The sequence below is a fragment of the Oncorhynchus kisutch genome, linkage group LG30 (genome assembly GCF_002021735.2).
Source record: "Oncorhynchus kisutch isolate 150728-3 linkage group LG30, Okis_V2, whole genome shotgun sequence".
Classification (NCBI taxonomy): Eukaryota; Metazoa; Chordata; class Actinopteri; order Salmoniformes; family Salmonidae; genus Oncorhynchus; species Oncorhynchus kisutch.
This window is the reverse complement of record NC_034203.2, coordinates 19,276,650-19,298,233: the sequence shown is the minus strand read 5'-3', so window position 1 is coordinate 19,298,233 and position 21,584 is coordinate 19,276,650. Positions and strand designations below refer to the sequence as shown.

Below are 21,584 nucleotides of genomic sequence, written 5' to 3'. Positions count from 1 at the left end.
AAACCGGTGACCCAGTTACCCCCCACCATACACTATACAAAAGTATGTGGACACCCCTTCAAATTAGTGGATTTGTCTATTTCAGCCACACCCGTTGCTGACAGGTGTTTAAAACCGAGCACACAGCCATGCAATCTCCATAGACAAACATTGGCAGTAGAATGGCCTTACTGAAGACCTCAGTTACTTTCAATGTGGCACCGTCATAGAATGCCACCTTTCCAACTAGTCAGTTCTTCAAATTTCTGCCCCGCTAGAGCTGCCCCGGTCAACTGTAAGTGCTATTATTGTGAAGTGGAAACGTCTAGGAGCAACAACGGCTCATCTGCGAAGTGGTACGCCCCACAAGCGCATATGCGTACCACACGTTAAAAAGAAAACCGCAGACCCCTTGCAGTACCCCCAGTTAAATAGCCCTGGTATAGAGCCCTTCACACTTTTATTTGTTTGTAGGTTTTGCTTGTCATATGGCAAACATTGTTTTGCCACTTGCTCCTGTGCTGACCTTACAGTGCAGGTGTGTCTGTTCTGGTTCATGATTGGACAGTGAATGGAACAGAGTGTATTTCACATTCCACACATTCTTCACACAGTTGCCGTGTGCATCACGTCTTACCATTGATATGCCTTCACTTCACAAAATATACACTCGTTCCCACACCACCATGTTGCTTGTGTAGCAAGTTTTCTATGTAGCAACTGTGTTTTTCCCCCTTGTTGTGACATCTCTGGACAACCAGCACCGATGTTGCAAGTTTTATGTATTAAGAAATTCATTTCTATGAAGGCTGCCCCTATAATCCTTTCTAAAATAACCCTAAAGCTGCTGTTCTGTAGTAGATCCTCAACTCCACTTGAAATCTCTGTTTTCAATGGATTTTTCATCACCAAAAATCATTCAGATTTTTCTTTCTTTCAGCATCATCCAAACGATATCATGAATGAACATGATACATGCCTATCTATAAATTGTTACAGTGGCATTCTATCAAATGATGTATCAATTCCTTCTTCGCTGACTGGCTGTCAGTGATTGCCAATCCAGACTTTATCTAGCACAGTATGTCAAGGTCACCACTCAGGGTTGTATACAGGAGCTAGTGATGAGGCAAGCAGTTGTCAGGCAGTCTGGTGGGGCCCGTCCTGCAGACAACATGGTCCAGTTTCAAATTGCACCCTATTTATTCCCTAAATAGCGCACTACTTTTGACCAGGGCCCATCAAAATTAACGCATTATTATATAGGGAATATGTTACCATTTGAGACACCTCCTGCTGCATCCGTTCCAGAAAATTCAGTTAAACAATTGATCGGGTGCAGGCCTTCCAGAAATCGATATCATGTTAAAAGATAAGCGCAGGATTAAAACGCATTGCCTGCCACGTGGTGAAATTAGGCCGTCGCTGTAATTAGAAGTGATGCTTGCTGGGAGATTCCTACCAGAACCCCCTTTATACCAGGTAGCTGCTAGCCTAATCTTCTGGGCCCGTATTCAGAAAGCATCTCAGAGTAGGAGTCCATTCATTAGTCAGGTCCATTCATTAGTCAGGTCCATTCATTAGTCAGGTCCGTTCATTAGTCAGGTCCATTCATTAGTCAGGTCCATTCATTAGCCTATAATCTAAAAGGTAAAAGTGAGTTTAGATCCTCCTTGTTAGCATGCACAATAGCTGATATGGTAGGCTATTCGTCTTCTGTTTCTCCAAGGCGCTCCATTATTTCCAAAAAATAAGCGGTTAAGATATCACAATGTAGCATGCATGCTATTGAACATCATATGGTTTCAATAGATCACAATTAATTTGATGCAACTTGATGCAAACATCCTTGTTTGCAGGCTCCATTGGCCACTCACCACTTCATTGTGCTTGCGATATCTAATATGAAGTGTGGATGGTGATCATCAATAATTCATATTTAGAAGTACTTGGGGGTGTTATTTAACTTAGCCCAGCCCTAAGTTCTTGATTAACTCACAACGCTCACACCGTTGGTGCTACTGCATGATAAGCACTATAGAAATCATATTCCCTGAGGATAATTCTGCAGTTTCAGTAACTTTCAGTGTTGTCACATGCTGCACTGTTCAAATACTGTTACTGGGGATTGCTGATCCACAAATCTGTATTGTGTTCATTGTTGTTTTACCTAGGTGTCTCTCCCAACCACTGCATATTCTTACCACTGAGTTTCTGGACTAATGAGGGATAGTTCAAAGAACAGCTTTTTAGCAAGGGTCTGGAGTTTTATCTGTGTGGATTGCTGCATAGTAACTTTGTAAATGAACACAAACTCAGTCTTTGTCATCTTTTTGTGTATAAGGAGAAATCTGGCTGGATCTTGCAGTTAGCCCTAAATAGTGGATATTTCTCATTTTCTGATTCACTGTATCTTGTCGCAAATCTTCACATTTTGTAAATTGCCATTTCCGACTGACGATAAGGATTGTCTTGTACAGGGGGTTAATATTTTGTTTTTGTTTCTCTCCCCCCACCCTTGTCTCTTCCCCCCACCCCTGTCCCTCTCTCCCCCATACCCCTGTCCCTCACACGGGGCGGCAGGGTAGCCTAGTGGTTAGAGCGTTGGACTAGTAACCGGAAGGTTGAGAGTTCAAACCCCCTAGCTGACAAGGTACAAATCTGTCGTTCTGCCCCTGAACAGGCAGTTAACCCACTGTTCCTAGGCCGTCATTGAAAATAAGAATTTGTTCTTAACTGACTTGCCTGGTTAAATAAAGGTAAAATAAAAAATTAAAAAATAAACACACAAAGATGAGAAAGCCCCCAGGGTTGTGTCCTACATCAGTCGGCTAAGGCAGCACGTTTTTTTGTAATTCGCCTTAAAGCGTGGCTCTAGATTTGTCCTGTGGTTCCAGCAGTGAGGCTGCATTTCAGCTGCAGTAGCAGTCCAGCAGATGCTTCAGTACACCGAGAGAGGGAGGGAGGGGGGAGGGAGCGCAACTGAAGAGGGAAGTACTTGCAGTCCTGTTCTGTTCTGTTGAGAGGAACGGTGGAGTGCAGTTACAGCGATTGATTGAATAAATGCGGTAAAATCTCTTCCGCTGCTGGCATGCCAAAAAGGAGTCTGATGAAGTGAAGGTTAGAATTGCTGCCAAGAGGACAGAGTGAGTGTGATAGGGAAAGGAAGAAGAAGAGGGGGGTAGATAGCAGAGGGAGACTCCAAGAGAGAAGGGGAGTGAGAGGGGGACCAGGAGAAGCATGGAGTGGAGTGCTATTTCAGGGAGAAATAGGTGGGATGCCAGACTGCAGGAAAAAAACTAGTTCATTAAGAAAACTGAGATCCTGGGATGATCTTGAAAGAAATCTGACATCAATGGGATGGCTTCATAGTACTGTAGAAGATGAACAGTTAAAAGGGACATGACTTCGCCTTGTTAGCTGATGGTGATGTTCTGTGTTTAGCCAATCGGATGCTGGCTAACCCTGTTCATCTCCTCCTCAGATGATGGGGAACAGCTGTGACCGAGGTACTGACTCACTCTCCCGTCTTTTTTCTATAGACTCTATTGTTTGAAATGAAGTTGATTATTCATGCTTAATTATCATATGCGCAGAGCATCATCGTTAAAAAACTGTTATGTTCAGTTCTGTTTGTCTGTTTATTTTCATTTAGGGTCTGTACTGTATACATCCAATGCTCTATATGATGGGTTTGCTACCATCTTTCACGAACACTGAACTGAAGATGTGCGTAACTTTGATAATCTTTACATTGTGCTGTTTGTCAATGTCCATAGTTTTATTAAGTAGTAAGGATGTGCATTAAGTTTGATAGGTGTCTCTTTTCCCCAGCCAGAGAGCTCAGTGGAGTTGAGCGTCTGAAATCCCGCTCACAGGGCGGTGCGCAAGGCGCTCAATGTCCTTTCCTATCGCTAAAACATGCTCCTTGCTCAAAGGGGAAAAAAATCTAAATTCCCTCCATTTATCCTTTTGTTTAGAATCACAATTTAAACAACGCCCATCGATTTGAGACTACATGGATCTACCATTTTGATTTGAAGTATTGAAACCAAACCATATGATTTTGATTCAAATTATTTTAATAAACAACATGAAAATGTGACTGTAAGAAGCAGTCATCATTTAAATAGGCTACATATTAATCTGTATGTAAACACTAAATAGGTCAGGAGCCAAAACGGGTAGTCTAAGAAGGAACAAATATTTTATTATTTAGGCTATATCATTAGCCTATTATTTCAATTATTTCAAGGCTATAGCCTACAAATAAATTAATTGTGAAGCATTTGCAAGTGTGACACAATAGGCTGGCAGGAACATTAAGCGCTCAACATTTAAATAACATTTTGTCTTATTCAATCGTTCATTCACTCACTCCTCTAGAATGTAGAGAAAAACAGGGCAATTCAAGAGGGTGCTATGAAATTAATGTCAAATACATGAACTCTAAACGTGCTAAATTCTCAGAGAAAATCATCTAACTCTTTAACCATACAGTGGGGCAAAAAAGTATTTAGTCAGCCACCAATTGTGCAAGTTCTCCCACTTAAAAAGATGAGAGAGGCCTGTAATTTTCATCATAGGTACACTTCAACTATGACAGACAAAATTAGAAAGAAATCCAGAAAAATCACATTGTAGGATTTTTTATGAATTTATTTGCAAATTATGGTGGAAAATAAGTTTTTGGTCAATAACAAAAGTTTATCTCAATACTTTGTTAAATACCCTTTGTTGGCAATGACAGAGGTCAAACGTTTTCTGTAAGTCTTCACAAGGTTTTCACACACTGTTGCTGGTATTTTGGCCCATTCCTCCATGCAGATCTCCTCTAGAGCAGTTATGTTTTGGGGCTGTTGCTGGGCAACACAGACTTTCAACTCCCTCCAAAGATTTTCTATGGGGTTGAGATCTGGAGACTGGCTAGGCCACTCCAGGACCTTGAAATGCTTCTTACGAAGCCACTCCTTCGTTGCCCGGGCGGTGTGTTTGGGATCATTGTCATGCTGAAAGACCCAGCCACGTTTCATCTTCAATGCCCTTGCTGACGGAAGGAGGTTTTCACTCAAAATCTCACAATACATGGCCCCATTCATTCTTTCCTTTACACGGATCAGTCGTCCTGGTCCCTTTGCAGAAAAACAGCCCCAAAGCATGATGTTTCCACCCCAATGCTTCACAGTAGGTATGGTGTTCTTTGGATGCAACTCAGCATTCTTTGTCCTCCAAACACGACGAGTTGAGTCTTTACCAAAAAGTTATATTTTGGTTTCATCTGACCATATGACATTCTCCCAATCTTCTTCTGGATCATCCAAATGCTCTCTAGCAAACTTCAGACAGGCCTGGACATGTACTGGCTTAAGCAGGGGGACACGTCTGGCACTGCAGGATTTGAGTCCCTGGCGGCGTAGTGTGTTACTGATGGTAGGCTTTGTTACTTTGGTCCCAGCTCTCTGCAGGTCATTCACTAGGTCCCCCCGTGTGGTTCTGGGTTTTTTGCTCACCGTTCTTGTGATCATTTTGACCCCACAGGGTGAGATCTTGCGTGGAGCCCCAAATCGAGGGAGATTATCAGTGGTCTTGTATGTCTTCCATTTCCTAATAATTGCTCCCACAGTTGATTTCTTCAAACCAAGCTGCTTACCTATTGCAGATTCAGTCTTCCCAGCCTGGTGCAGGTCTACAATTTTGTTTCTGGTGTCCTTTAACAGCTCTTTGGTCTTGGCCATAGTGGAGTTTGGAGTGTGACTGTTTGAGGTTGTGGACAGGTGTCTTTTATACTGATAACAAGTTCAAACAGGTGCCATTAATACAGGTAACGAGTGGAGGACAGAGGAGCCTCTTAAAGAAGAAGTTACAGGTCTGTGAGAGCCAGAAATCTTGCTTTTTTTGTAGGTGACCAAATACTTATTTTCCACCATAATTTTCAAATAAATTCATAAAAAATCCTACCATGTGATTTTCTGGATTTCTTTTTCTCATTTTGTCTGTCATAGTTGAAGTGTAGCTATGATGAAAATTACAGGCCTCTCTCATCTTGTAAGTGGGAGAACTTGCACAATTGGTGGCTGACTAAATACGTTTTTGCCCCACTGTATACTGTATGGTAGAAACATGGGGTTTAGAATATTGTTTTTTTTCCTATTGAATGGACATATTTGTATAAACCTTGAATTAATTAATCATTTTATGGGTGAACACCCTACTTATTAGGCTCAGTGCATTTCAAATGAACTATTAGAAGTTTGGCCAGAGTCTCTAGATCCAGGCTCATGCGATGGTGCCTGCAGAGGCCAGCAGTGGAGAATACACTCTGCAGAACCACTGGGGATGCTAAACACCCTTCGGGCCACTCTTGCCAGGTGGGGGAAGGGATACGGAGTTGTCTTTCCAAAAGGTGATAACATCCTCATCTGCATTGCTTCTCACAGCCATTAGGTACTCCTCTACCTCTTCTTTCTTGTCTATAGAGGACTGCTGCTGCTGAATGAAGTAGAAGTTAAACATGCAAGGTCTTTTGGGCACTTTGTTTTGCTAAGGGGCAGGGATAGGAACTGCTGGTGCTACTGGTATGGCAGATGCAACTGCCAGAGGAGCGTTGATAGCCTCGGTTTCCTTCACAAAGAGGTCTCATCTCTCCAAGAGATTACACACCGGTTCATCCCTTATCACCCACTAACTTTTAAACCTGGGGTCCAGGACAGCGGCTAGACAAGATGTTTATCATTCTAATACCGCCTGTACCAAGTGGAAACTGTTATCTGATGGTGTTTCTGCAAAAGCAGCAATGTCTATGGACAGACACCGTAGTCAACACTTTATTTATTTCAGACAAGGCAGGGAGATTCATGCCTAGGATCCATAACTCTTTTTGAGGTCAGTTAGTGGTGTCAGAACCTCGGCCAGGACCTGTAGACGACGCACTTCGCTTAAGGTGAGTTTTGCATCATCGAAGGTAGACTTCGTTTTTTTTTGCCACAAGGGGTGTCTTTCGAACATCTTCAACACAGATTCAATCATGCGTTATTGGCTCTTCCATCTTGTCATGCAGACTGATGTGGGACGCACTCCCAATCTGTCCCTTTCCTCTGTGTTCAATGTACACTTCCTAATGCTTTTCACAAGTTTCCCCACTTTCTGGATCTGTCCACTCACCCCATCATATATGTTAAAGGAATCCTTCATTGCGAGCTGAAGAATGTGAATTGGGCACTGTAAATGGAGATTTTACTTTGAAGTAGTGGTTTACCATCATGTCCACGTTGTTGGCTATATGGTCAGTTTGGAACTGAGAGCCCAGGTGGCGTGCCCTCCTCTGTGTCGGATGCCTCATTTTCCTCCTGTCCATCATCATTGATCTCCTCAAAACCAGGTAAGTTGAAGGCCTCGACCATGTTGCTTGCGCTGTCAGTCACCACTTGCTGGATGTTCACCCGTCGCTGCACATTCCAGTTCCTCAGGACACTTTCATATTTCTGCTAAATGGCCTTTGATGTGTGGTGTCCTTCAGCTGCGAGCACATACAACAACACCGTGTGGCATTTATATTTTCCTTCAATGAAACTGGCGACAATCCCCAGTAAACTGTCCCCTTCTGCTAATCCAAATGTCCGTTGACACAATGAAACCATCACCAAGTTGAAATAGGTCTCTCAGCTTGGCTTCCATTTCTTTGAGGGCATGAGACATGAGGGTGTCTCAGACCGTACTATTAGCAAGGCAGTGTGTAGCCTGGTTGTGCTGCACTTGAAAAGTACCACATCCATCCCCGTTCTCCCTTTTTGTTACGAGCTCATAGTCCAAGTGAACGATTTCAAAGAATGCCTCGTCGAATTGCCTCTTTTTCTTAACACTGTTTTGGTTACTACATGATTCTATATGTGTTATTTCATAGTTTTCATGTCTTCACTATTATTCTACAATGTAGAAAATAGTACAAATAAAGAAAAACCCTTGAATGAGTAGGTGTGTCCAAACTTTTGACTAGTACTGTAGCTTACAAATAAATGCATGCTATGCATGCTGGGCTCTGAATTATGATGCATGCAATGTTTATAAGACCAATCGGGCTACTGCCAGGGGTGCCAAGAGGACAGTGTCTGAGGAATAACTTGATATAGCACTTTGCAAAGTAGCCTTTTTAATAGCTGACTGCTGTCTCACAACCTGTCTGAAATGCGGGATCGGTCACCGTATGTGGTGTTGCTCTAGCCTAGACGTTCTCAGTTCATTATCTTGTCCGGTAAAACGTGTTTTCTTTACTGAGCATTAAATGGTTCTGGCTTCTTCTTTCACAGCACAGGCTGCATTCATGTCGCACAGGGCTTATCCTCAAGGGGCTAAATTTAGCTTCCAATCAATAGCTCCCTGGATATCGGCCAGCGATCTCAATGTGACAGACAGTTTGGGACTTCTGTATTTGGAAGACGTGGCTTTCTTTGCTCTGTGAAGCATTGATAAGGCCGACGGTAGCCTTGTATACAGCTGCAGCAGCAGCAGAACTGTGGAAGTCTAGGAATATGTTCTAAATGGCCCTGTATTCCCTATATAGTGCACTACTTTTGACCAGGACATTGGTCAAAAGTAGTGCACTATATAAGTTGGGTAGGAAACTACACTTTACAAAAAATATAGATTTGGACCTAATGAATTTATTTCAATTGACCGATTTTCCTCATATGAATTGTAACACAGTATTAATCAATGAATTTGTTGGGTTTATATTTGAGTTCAAATATAGATTCAGCTATGGGTCTAATTTTTGCGAAACGGATGGTCGGGGGCTGGAACATAATTATAATTTGTACACTGCAAATTGACCATAACTAAGCACAAAAAGAGATTTGTATTTGAAAATATAAATGTCATACATTGATTACACATACAGTGTCTATATAGAGTCTACACCTCCCTTGAACTGTTACAAAGTGGGATTGAAATAGATTTTATTTGTCATTTTTTTCATTGATCTAGACAAAATACTCCATAATGTCAGTGAAAATAAAACTCTAGAAATGTTTACAAATTTAATAACTAAAATATTCGTTGAATAAGTAGTCACCCCCTTTGTTAGGCAAGCCTAAATTAGTTCTGAAGTAAAATGTGGCTTAACAAATCACTAAAGATATTTGGACTAAATAATAGGGGCTGACATGATTTTTGAACGACTATTCCTTCCTTTGTCCCCCATTCATACAGTACATCTGTAAGGTCCCTCAGTCAAGTATTGAATTCCAAGCACAGATTCAACTACAAAGACCAGGGAGCTTTTCAAAAGTTTATAAAGAAAGGCAGTTGTAGGTAGATGGGTAACAGTAGCAAATCAGACATTGAATATATCTTTAAGCATGGTCAAGCTAATAATTATGCTGTGGATGATGTATTAAACCACCCAGACACATCAAAGATTCTGAACTGAGCTGCAGGACAGGAAGGAAACTGCTTAGGGATGTGGCTGTGATGGGAGAAAACTGAGTAAGGATCAACAACATTGTAGTGACTCCACAATAATGACCAACATGACAGAGTGAAAAGAATACAAATATACAGAACTAAAATATTCAGAAATATGTATACAACAAGGAACTAAAGTAATACTGCAAAAAGACACTGCAAAGGAATACACTTTTTAGACTAAGTGCAAAGTGTTGTGTTTGGGGCACATGCATCACTGAGTAACTGCCTCTTTATTTTCAAGTATGGTGGTGGCTGCATCATGGTATTGGTATGCTTGACATCGGCAAAGACTGGGGAGTTTTTCAGGATAAAAAGAAACAGGATTGAGCTAAGCACAAGCAAAATCCTACAGGAAAACCTGCTTTACACCAGACACTGGGAGAGGAATTCACCTTTCAGAAGGACAATAACCTACAACACCAAGTACAATCTACACTGGAGTTGCTTACCAAGAAGATGGTGATTGTTCCTGAGTGAACAAGTTACAGGTTTGACTTAAATCTGCTTGAAAATCTATGGCAAGACTTGAAAATTGCTGTCTAGCCATGATCCCCAACACCTTGACAGAGCTTTAAGAATTTTGAAAATAATGGGCAAATATTGCACAATACAGGTGTGCAAAGCTCTTCGAGGCTTACTCCAAAAGACAACAGCAGTAATCGCTGCCAAAGGTGTTTCTAACATTTATTGACTCAGAAGGTTGAATACTCATCTAATCAAGGTATATTGTGTAGATCATTGACCAAAAATGACAAGTATACAGTGCATTCGGAAACTATTCAGACCCCTTGACTTTTCCCCGCAAAATGTACTTTACAACCTTATTCTAAAATGGATGAAATAGTTTGGATTACATAGTGTTTCCCCCCTCATCAATCTACACACAATACCCCATAATGGCAAAGCAAAAACAGGTTTTAGAAAATGTGGCCAAAATAATAAATAAAATATTACATTTACATACGTTTTCAGACCCTTTACTCAGTACTTTGTTGAAGCACCTTTGGCAGCGATTACAGCCTCGAGTCTTTTTGGGTATGACGTTACAAGCTTGGGACACCTGTATTTAGAGTTTCTCCAATTCTACTCTGCAAATCATCTCAAGCTCTGTCCAGTTGGATTGGGAGCGTTACTGCACAGCTGTTTTCAGGTCTCTCCAGAGATGTTCGATTGGGTTCAAGTTCGGGCTCTGGCTGGGCCACTCAAGGACATTCAGAGACTTGTCCCGAATCCACTCCTGCGTTGTCTTGGCTGTGTGCCTTCGCCCCAGTCGGTGGTCCTGAATTCCTGGTGACTTTTGTATTTTTTGGCCCATGGGCAGCCTGTTTCCGACCCCTGATATAGGTATTAAGGTGTCATTTGGGACATAGCCAGGGACTCAGGGATGAGAAATTGGGGTGTTTTTCAGTTGAGGGCAGCTCTGCTCCAGGAGACTAGGCTGAGCTGACACTCCAGTGCCCAGGCTTACTAGGGCCTAGCAGCTGGCAGCTGGAGTCCCATGATAATGGCCCTGCCCTGCCACTGTAAACTGAGACCACCAGAGGGAAAATTAAATGTGGGTTGAGTCCATCCTCATCCTTGACACACATAGCCATAACCTTACTGAAAGAGACAGAATAGTTTGTCAGAACAGACCAAAAATAAAATCTTCTACAGAGAAATAGATTAATATTGTAATGTTTTTATTTTATCATCCAGAATGTTCACAGGGAAGCAAATAACACTATGTGACCTTATAGCAGGAACCTCAATGTCAATGAATTACAGACCCCTCTGAATAGCATTCTGAGATTTATTTCTGAGTTAGTGCATTAATTCAATGCTATAGCTTGTCTTTTGGGGGACCACAACACAGACTCGTGGCAGCCTGTGGCTTGAGGTAATTGCTTGCTCGATACAGCCCACCTCAGTCTTGTCCTTGGTGATCTAGATATCGTACACAGCTTGTTCACCCATCACTCTGGCTCCCTCTCCCAAATGTGGCAGAATCTGTGTTCATATAACTCAACCTCCCCCAGTCCAAGACAGCTAGCTTGATTGATTGAGTAGTATTGAGTTAGTGGAGTAAAGTGCAGACTCACTCCTCTTGTCTGTCCTGTCTAATCTCTCTGTCGCTCTATCTTTCTCTTGCTCGCTCTCGTTCTCTCTCTGTCTGTTGTCCACAGAAGTGTCTGCTGAGAGGTCCCCCAGGAGGCGGAGTATCACAGGCCTGGGGAATTCAGAGAAGAACATATCCCTGGACGTACCCAACTCATCTCCCTTCAAAGTACCAGTGAGTGCTATTGTTATGATTAGAAAATATGTTTATTGTCCAATGTACACGGATGTCCAACGAAAGCTTGTCTTTTGCTTTATAACAAACCCCTCGGAATAAAACGCACACATTAGACATTTTAAGCCTCTTTGTACAGTTTGACGTACAATAACTTGTGTTGGAAGCCATTCATATTTGTTGCCGTTTTATATTATTTTGCTATTTTATATAAGTTTGATATCCAGAAGTTTTTCTCTTGTTTGAAGCATATGGGCAGACTGCAGATCCAACCCTCTCTGTACTTGATTAGACTTTATTTTAGTTCAAACTCCCCAAAGCCCCATTGATGGCCATGGGCTTTCAGCAGCTCAGTCAGTGGTAAAACTCTCCACTATAAACATGGTCTTCCTATTCCATCCTAGGACATGGATAATATCAATCTAGTTGTTTTTTCTTTGCACCAGCAGGACAGAACGTCAGAGTCCGGTAAGATCAGGGGGGGGTGGTGTATGTCTCTTTTATTAACAACATCTCTGATCTCCAATATTAAGGTTCTGCTATTCTGAGTTAGAGTACCTCATGGTAAGCTGTAGACCATACTATTTACCAAGAGTTTTCACCTGTAATTTAAAAGAGCCGTCTATTTACCATCACAATCCGATGTTGACATTAAGACCGCACTCAACGAGTTGTATCAGGCCATAAGCAAACAAGAAAATGCTCATCCTGAGGCGGTGCTCCTAGTGGCCGGTGATTTTAATGCAGGAAAACTGAAATCTGTTTTACTTCATTTCCACCAGCATATGTCACCTGTGCAACTAGAGGGATAACAACTCTAGATCACCTTTACTCCACACACAGAGACATGTACAAAGCTCTCCCCCGCCCTTCATTTGGGAAATTGGACCTTAACTCTATCCTCCTGTTAAAAAGCAAAAACTCAAACAGGATGTACCAGTGACGCTCTCAATACGGAAGTGGTCCGATGAAGTGGATGCTAAGCTACAGGACTGTTTCACTAGCAGATATTGGACTATGTTCCGGGATTCATCTGATGCCATTGAGGAGTTTACCACATCAGTCACCGGCTTCATTAATCAGTACATCGATGATGTCCCCACAGTGACCATACGTACATATCCCAACCAGAAGCCATGGATTACAGGCAACATTCGCACTGAGCTAAAGGCTAGATCTGCCACTTTCAAGGAGCAGGACACTAATCCGGATGCTTACAAGTAATCCCGCTACGTCCTGCAACGAACCATCAAATAGGCAAAGTGTCAATACATTACTAAGATCGAATCCTACTACACCGGCGCTGACGCTTGTTGGATGTGGCAGGGCTTGCAAACTATCCCGGATTACAAAGGGAAACCATGCTCGCTTTGAGGCAAGCAACACTGAACCATGCGTGAGAGTACCAGCTGTCCCAAACAACTGTATGATCACGCTCTCCGTAGCTGATGTAAGACCTTTAAACAGGCTAACATTCACAAGGCCGCAGGACCAGACTGATTACCAGGACGCGTACTCAGAGCATGCTCTAACTAGCTGGCAAGTGTCTTCACTGAAATTTTCATCCTCTCTCTGACCCAGTCTGTAATACCTACATGTTTCAAGCAAACCACCATAGTCCCTGTGCCAAAGAACGCAAGGTAACCTGTCTAAACAACTACCGCCCCGTAGCACTCACATCTGTAGCCATGAAATGCTTTAAAAGGCTGGTCATGGCTCACACCACCATCATCCCAGAAACCCTGGACCTACTTCAATTCACATAGCACCCCAACAGCACTCCACACTGCCCTTTCCCACCTGGATAAAAGGGACACCTATGTGAGAATGCCGTTCATTGACTACAGCTCAGCGTCCAACACCATAGTTCCCTCCAAACTCATCACTAAACTCAGGACCCTGGGACTGAACACCTCCCTCTGCAGCTGGATCTTGGTCTTCCTGACGGGCCGCCCCCAGGTGGTGAATTTCGAAACGACACATCCGTCCACACTGACCTTCAGGGGTGCGTGCTCAGTCCCCTTCTGTACTCCATGTTCACCCAGTACTGAACGACTCCAACACCATCATTAAGTTTGCTCACCGATGACAATGAGACGGCCTATAGGGAAGACGGCCTACAGTGTGGTGCCAGGACTAAAACCTCTATCTCAACACGGGCAATACAAATGAGCTTGTTGTGGACTACAAGAAATGGAGGGCCGAACATGTCCCCATTCACATCAACGGGACTGTAGTGGAGCGGGTCGAGAGCTTAAAGTTCCTTGGTGTCCACATCACTAAGGACCTATAATGGTCCAAACACACCAACACAGTCGTGAAGAAGGTACGACAATGCCTCTTGCCCTTCAAAAGGCTGAAAATAATTGGCATGGGTCCTCAGATCCTCAAAAGGTTCTACAGCTGCACTATTGAGAGCATCACTGGCTGCATCACGGTTTGGTACGGCAACTGCTTGGCATCTGACTGCAAGGCGCTACAGAGGGTAGTGCGTACGGCCCAGTACATCACTGGGGTCAAACTCCCTGCCATACAGGACCTCTATACCAGGCAGTGTCAGAGGAAGGCCCTAACAATTGTCAGAGACTCCAGCCAACCAAGTCATAGACTGTTCTCTCTGCTACTGTACAGCAAGCAGTACGGGAGTGCAAAGTCTGACCAAAAGGCACCCGGACAGCTTCTACCCCCAAGCCATAAGACTGCTGAACAGTTAATCAAATGGCTTCCCGGACAATTTACATTGACCCTCTATTATTTATTTAATATATTTACCTTAATTGTTTTGCTCTGACTCCCTTGCACTGGCTCTACAGTATGCACACTCACTAGACTCTACCTGTCACACGGAATGACGCTGGAGAGACGAAGCAGGTACGGAAAGTAAAACATTTAATAAATAACGGACATGGAACGAAACAGGAACAGCGTCAGCAAACGAGTAACACAAACAAAAAACAATGCAGAAGCGGGGAACAGAGCTGGGGAACTGACATATAGGGGAGGTAATAACAGGTGATGAGTGAGTCCAGGTGCCAACCGAGGCAACGTAACTTCTCGAGCCAGCCAGGGCGTGGATGCCTGACGGGCTGGTTTAGGCACCCCCGGTTCCATCAGCAGCGGAATCCACCCCGACGTCACCAACACAACTAAAAAATACTCCTGGACCGGCTGGGCGAACAAGAACTGACTATCTGGCTGTGGCCCGACGTGGGATGAGCGCCAGCCGGGGCAAGGAAACCTCTCGAACCAGCTAGGGCGTGGAAGCCCGACGAGCTGGCTAGGCAACCCCGGTTCCATCGGTGGCGACCCAGAGCCGATGCCACGATACCAACCGGAACGCCATTACTCTGCGATGCTTCGTGTGATGGCTTCTGGATTCTGTCACATGGATGGACTCTGAAGAGACGAAGCAGGTACGGGAAGTAAAACATTTAATAAACAACGGACATGGAACGAGACAGGAACAGCGTCAGCAAACAGGTAACACAAACAAAAAAAATTACTGCAGAAGCGGGGAACAGAGCTGGGGAACTGACAAATATAGGGGAGGTATGATGATGATGAGTGAGTCCAATATCGCTGATGCGCGTGATGAGGGAAGGCAGGTGTTGCTTAATGGATGATAGGCGTGCATGATGCAGGGCAGCCTGGCGCCCTCAAGCGCCAGGGGGGAGAGCAGGAGCAAACGTGCACTACCCACACACTCACACATACTACATACAGTCACACTCTCACACACACACACACACACACACATTGCATATTGAGCCACACTCACACACACTCTTTCACAATTCACATATGCTTCTGCTGCTCCCTTTATTATACTGTATATCCTAGTCACTTTTACCCACATGTTCATGCTGTATTACTGCAATTACCTCATACCCCTTCACATTGACTCAGGACTGGTACTCCTTGTATAAAGCCTCGTTCTTTTTGTGTTACTATTTCCTTTTTTATTTAGCTATTATGTATATTTTCCTTAGTTTTTAACTCTTCACTGTTGGGAATGGGCTCGTAAGTAAGCATTTCATTGTAAAGTCTACACCTTTTGTATTCAGCGCATGTGACCAATAAAATTGGATTTGATTTGAAACCACTCAAGGATTTCTCCATGAGGCCGTGATAGGAGAAACTGAGGATGGATGAACAACATTGTAGTTTCTCCACAATACTAACCTAAATGACAGAGTGACGAGAATAAAGGCGGTACAGAATTTAAAAAAATTGAGAACATGCATCCTATTTCCAATAAGACACTAAAGTAAAACTGTAAAACATTTGGCAAATTAACTTTATGTCCTGAATACAAAGCGTTATGTTTGGGGCAAATCCAACACAACAAAAATAATGATGTGCAAATATTGTACAATCTAGGTGTGGAAAGCTCGCTGCGAAAGGTGTTGTATTGACTCAGGGGTTGAATACTTACGTAATCCAGATAAATTGGTGTTTTATTTTTCATATATTTTTTGTAGATCGTTGACAAAAAATGACAATTAACTACATTTTAATCCCACTTTGTAATACAACAATGTGAAAAAAAGTCTAGGAACGCGAATCCTTTCTGAATGCACTGTAATGCAGTAATTTAGACCATGGCCCATAGGGTGCACTGTGCAGGGAATAGGGTTCTTCAACCTTGTTAGGAAAAGGGGATACTTAGTCAGTTGCACAACTGAATGCATTCAACCGAAATGCGTCTTCCGCATTTAATCCAACCCTTCTGAGTCAGAGAGGTGCGAAGGGCTGCCTTAATCGACATCCACGTCATCGGTGCCCAGGGAGCTGTTGTTGTTGTTGCTCAAGGGCAGAACATCCCATTTTTCCACCTTGCCAGATCAGGGATTCGTTTACTGGCCCAACGCTCTTAACCGCTAGACTACCTGCCGCCCTCTCTGTTATACCACCACGTCTCTCATAGAGCTACATTCTGATTCATGTCATTCTGGTCTCCTCCTCAAAGTGAAGCAGTACTTGTCATTATTGTGTTAGCCTAAGGAGGAGGGATTGTCCATAGAATTACACATAGAACTAATTTAATAGGAGCTCTGTGGGTTTATCTAGCTAAATATTACCTTATTATAGCTTCTCTCATAATGCATCAGCATTTTTCACATTCTCAGACATGGACTTGAAGTCTAGAACCAACTCTGTGCAGGTGTTGTGAAGTAAATATGGAAGTGTGTTATGAGAGATATATATATATATATGAAAACTTTTGCTTGCTAATCAGAGACTATGTGGGAGTGTGCCTCAAAGGACTGCGAAAACTCAGAGACATGCTTTTGGTGATATTTATAGCCAAAAGAATTGGGCCATGCATCACCGTTACTCATATCTCTGGCCTGTTATAGGGCTTCTTGTTACGCGTTTAGAAGATTTTGTGAAGGATAGATGAAGAACAACTTCTACATTTGAAGAAAAACTTCTACTTTTAAAAAGGTCTCTGATAGCTTACATTTATTTTACTATGTCATGTTTTTTAGATTCACCAAAGGGTCTAGCCTACTTCCACTAGTGGGTAGGTGACTCATGTTTGTCTGCTTAAATGTTTGTCCATTTCTATAGACAAGCTATTTTACCTGCACAGCAATATGGGAATGTTCCCACTGGTGTAAAGTAAAAATACTTAAAAATACTACTAATGTATTTTTTATTTATTTTTAGGTATCTGTACTTAACTATTGACATTTTTGACAACTTGTACTCCACTACATTCATAAAGAAAATATTGTACTTTTTATTCCATACATTTTCCCTGACAACCAAAAGTACTTGTTACATTTTGAATGCTTAGCAGGACAGGAAAATGGTCCCTACTGCCTCTGGCAGACTGACTATACACAAATGCATCTTATGTAAATAATGTGTTTGAGTGTGCCCCTGGCTGTCCATGAATTTTAAAAACAAGAAAATGGTGCTGTCTGCTTTGCCCCTTTACCCCTACCGACGTGTACATATTACCTCAATGACCTCGACTAACCTGTTCTCCAGCACATTGACTAGGTATCTGTACCCTCTGTATATACTGTAGCCTCATTATTGTTATTTTGTGATACTTTAGTTTATTTGGTAAATATTTTCACTTAAAAAGATGAGAGAGGCCTGTAATTTTCATCATAGGTACACTTCAACTATGACAGACAAAATTAGAATATCACATTGTAGGATTTTTAATGGTAGGTCATTTTGTCTGTCATAGTTGAAGTGTACCTATGATGAAAATTACAGGCCTCTCTCATCTTTTTAAGTGGGGGAGAACTTGCACAATTGGTGGCTGATTAAATACTTTTTTGCCCCACTGTATATATATATATATCCAGATCATGTTTTATTTGATATCTCACCCTTCACTGTAAATTAAGCAGAAAAAGCTTAAGGAAGTGATTGGGTGTTAGATGTGAGTAATACTGGGGTAAAAGGTCACTGACGACACCCTGTCTCAGCTCTGACTCAAGACCCCTATTGGTTTCAATGTGACCTCGTCATAGTATTCAGACTGACTGGGGTTATTTCACAATACACTACCAGACACGCTGTTCAGTTTCCTATGTGTCACCAGAGCATGACAATGGAATTCACTCCCCAACTTGGTCATTGTGGTCAGCTGGTCAGTCACACTAGTTTCTATATCACAAAATGAGCAAACAAAAGTCTAAGACAGTGATAGTGTTGTACAAAACTTCATTCTAGGTATATGTAGGCTACACATTACACAAAATTCGTTAGAAATTCTGAACTGACAGAGTTTATGACCGGTGTGACACATTAGCCATTCATTGGTACAGCAGCTCGCCCAATGCAGACAGACTAGTTGCAACAACTGCTGATGCCCACAGTAGGGACAGCCGTACATACTAACAAATGTGCGTCTTTGAGTGTAGCACTTCTCCTGAAGTTCATTTCTTCTGTTGTGTCTTTCAGGGGTTTTTCAGCAAACGACTGAAGGGATCCATAAAGCGGACGAAGAGTCAGACCAAACTGGACCGCAACACCAGCTTCAGGCTGCCCTCCCTGAGACCTTCGGAAAATGACAGGTAGGCTGTTCAATTATCTCCTTCCATATTTTTTAAAGTTTTAATACAGAGGAACTGAATTCATATCTCTTTTCTTAATTCTGCCTCTATATGAGTAGATCTAGGCCTATCTACTGGATCATCATTTGGTTATTCATATTTCACCACCAAAGTATAGCTGATATTGTAGATATTAAAATGTGGAAGGGGGGGGGGGGGGAGTTGTACAGCCTTTTAAGAAGATAGCCACATCTTACATTATGTTCCCATCAATTATCAGTCCTGAGTGCTATTCTGAGATCTGTCTTTGATTCCAGGATTATAAGCCTGTGAAATAATGGCCTTACTGTAAGCCTGACTGCTTTCTTCCCTCCCTCGCATGCAGTCAATTTAATAGGACAATTAGGCATTGTTGTATCCATGCACGTGAGACCAAGACATTTGTAATCCACAGTGCGCTTCCTCCCTCCATTGGTCTGAACAGGGGGCTAATGTTGATATATTTGGGGTTCTCAACGCTGCAGTGAGTTTGCTGAATAGTATTGTTCTGTGGAGGGGGGCGGAGTGGCAGCAGACAGTGGGAAATGTTAGTGAGTTGCCTGCCCCCCTCCTCCGCCTGCGGGTCCCTGGCTGGCGGGCTTCCTCTTTGCTCTGAGGGGAGGGGTCTTCCCCATGCTGGGCTCTTTGCTGCCTGCCGAGGGCCGTGCCCGACTGTGTTGATATGCAGCTCAGTACGCCAGGCCAAATATGAAGCTTCTACCACTACACAGATACTCACTCACTCACTCACTCTGACTGTTCTGTGTAGATTGTAGCCTACAGAGTTAGTGATGAACAGGCTAGCGGCTGAGAGGGTAGCTGGTAGGCTACGTGCATATAGTACTGTCGAGCTTTGCTCAGGCTGACATGACATCTGTCACTGTGTAGGGCTGTACGCCCACGTGGATGGCATCTGCCTGCCCCGTGAGCCAGAGTAGTGAAAGTGGACTTTAGAGGCATTAGAGCCAGCAGGAGTCAGGGATAATGGTCAGTGAGGCGGAGATGCAGCCTCTCTCTGCCATGGTTAACTAATGTGAGTGACTCCCAGTAAGGACCATACTACAGCATCAGCATTGTCACCATGGCGACCAGTGCCTCCTCTTCACTCTTAAGGAGGGCCAGAATTCCCACCTGCCCAAGTCGCTGCACTTCAGGTATAGAATAGAATGAGAATTCATTCTAGAACTAATTCTAGTTCTGTGGACAGCATGTCTCCTACTTAGAGAATGCTGAGCTGAATGACCAACACATTGTTTGCTGCATTTATAATGATCTAATTGGTGGCAATCCTGTCTTTTGTTTATAGATGGGTATTTCCTCTATTTCCTCTATTTCACCTTTATTTAACCAGGTAAGCTAGTTGAGAACAAGTTCTCATTTACAATTGCAACCTGGCCAAGATAAAGCAAAGCAGTGCGACACAAACAACAACAGAGTTACACATGGAATAAACAAACGTACAGTCAATAGCACAATGTGTGTAAATGGTGTGAGGAGGTAGGCAATAAATAGGCCATAGTAGCAAAATAATTACAATTTAGCAGATTAACACTGGAGTGATAAATGAGCAGATGATGATGTGCAAGTAGAGATACTGGTGTGCAACAGAGCAGAAAAGTAAATAAAAACAATATGGGGATGAGGTAGGTAGATTGGGTGGGCTATTTACAGATGGACTATGTACAGCTGCAGCGATCGGTTAGCTGCTCAGGTAGCTGATGTTTAAAATTAGCAAGGGAAATATAAGTCTCCAGCTTCTGCAAATTTTGCAATTCGTTACAGTCACTGGCAGTAGAGAACTGGAAGGAAAGACGGCCAAAGGAGGTGTTGGCTTTGGGGATGACCAGTGAGATATATCTGCTGGAGCGCGTGCTATGGATGGGTGTTGTTATCGTGACCAGTGAGCTGAGATAAGGCGGAGCTTTACCTAGCATAGACTTATAGATGACCTGGAGCCTGTGGGTCTGGCGACGAATATGTAGTGAGGGCCAGCCGACTAGAGCATACAGGTCGCAGTGGTGGGTGGTATAAGGGGCTTTGGTAACAAAACGGATGGCAATGTGATAGACTGCATCCAGTTTGCTGAGTAGAGTATTGGAAGCTGATGATGTTTTGTTGTTTCATACAATACTGCACTGTTTTTGTCCCATCTGAACCAGCTGAATTATAGAAATTAACTGCAGTTACAACATGCAATATCATGCCAGGTTGAATTCTATGTGATTCTGCTTCAAAGTACTACCAGTTCAGAATCATATGGCAGCATTTTGTTAATTCTAGGACCTGGTCACAGCCGAGTAAGTTCCTATCCTTCCTCCCATTAAGCGTATCATGTTTCCATCCTAATGCATTGGACATGGTGAGGGCTGGCGTTCAGACAGGCAATCTGATTAGCTTTCAAAAGACTTTGAGGATGGGGGGCAGCAGCAGGTTTTTAAAGAGATCAGACTCCCTCAGAAATGTACTCAAGTGTTAGCTTTTTCACCACAAGTGCTCTGTGATGAATTTCAGTATGTCGGCTAGTTATCCACTTCGGTACTGATATAAACACTGATTGTTCTCAACATAATGCATATTTCTCATGTTCTCATAAACAGTGTTATGAGACGGCTCAAAGCACAACAAATGACCTTACCGCCCACAATGTGTTTACGACTTTAGCCTAACTGTGACACACAGGTACAGATCTGAATAAATACCCAGGTTGTGAATCACATAAGTAGCATTGTTGTATGTATGCATCTGTGGCATCCATTGCTGTATTGAGGGCAGATCTGTTTCTGCCCAAATCCTTAATCTGGGTTTACATA

General features: G+C 42.9%; 1 protein-coding gene across 7 annotated transcripts in view; it reads left to right on the top strand.

The window, feature by feature from the left end:
- The window catches only part of LOC109874610 (ras GTPase-activating protein nGAP), a 92,889-nt gene that overhangs the window by 48,295 nt on the left and 23,010 nt on the right, over positions 1-21,584 (top strand). For 5 of the 7 annotated variants that reach the window (XM_020466603.2, XM_020466599.2, XM_020466601.2 and 2 more), the window contains 2 exons: positions 11,607-11,713; positions 18,644-18,756. In XM_020466603.2, the coding sequence (XP_020322192.1) occupies positions 11,607-11,713; positions 18,644-18,756 (220 nt within the window). Of the gene's footprint in view, positions 1-2,956; positions 3,489-11,606; positions 11,714-18,643; positions 18,757-21,584 lie in introns of those variants that run through there. The other 2 variants (XM_020466605.2, XM_020466600.2) reach the window with 2 other exon arrangements.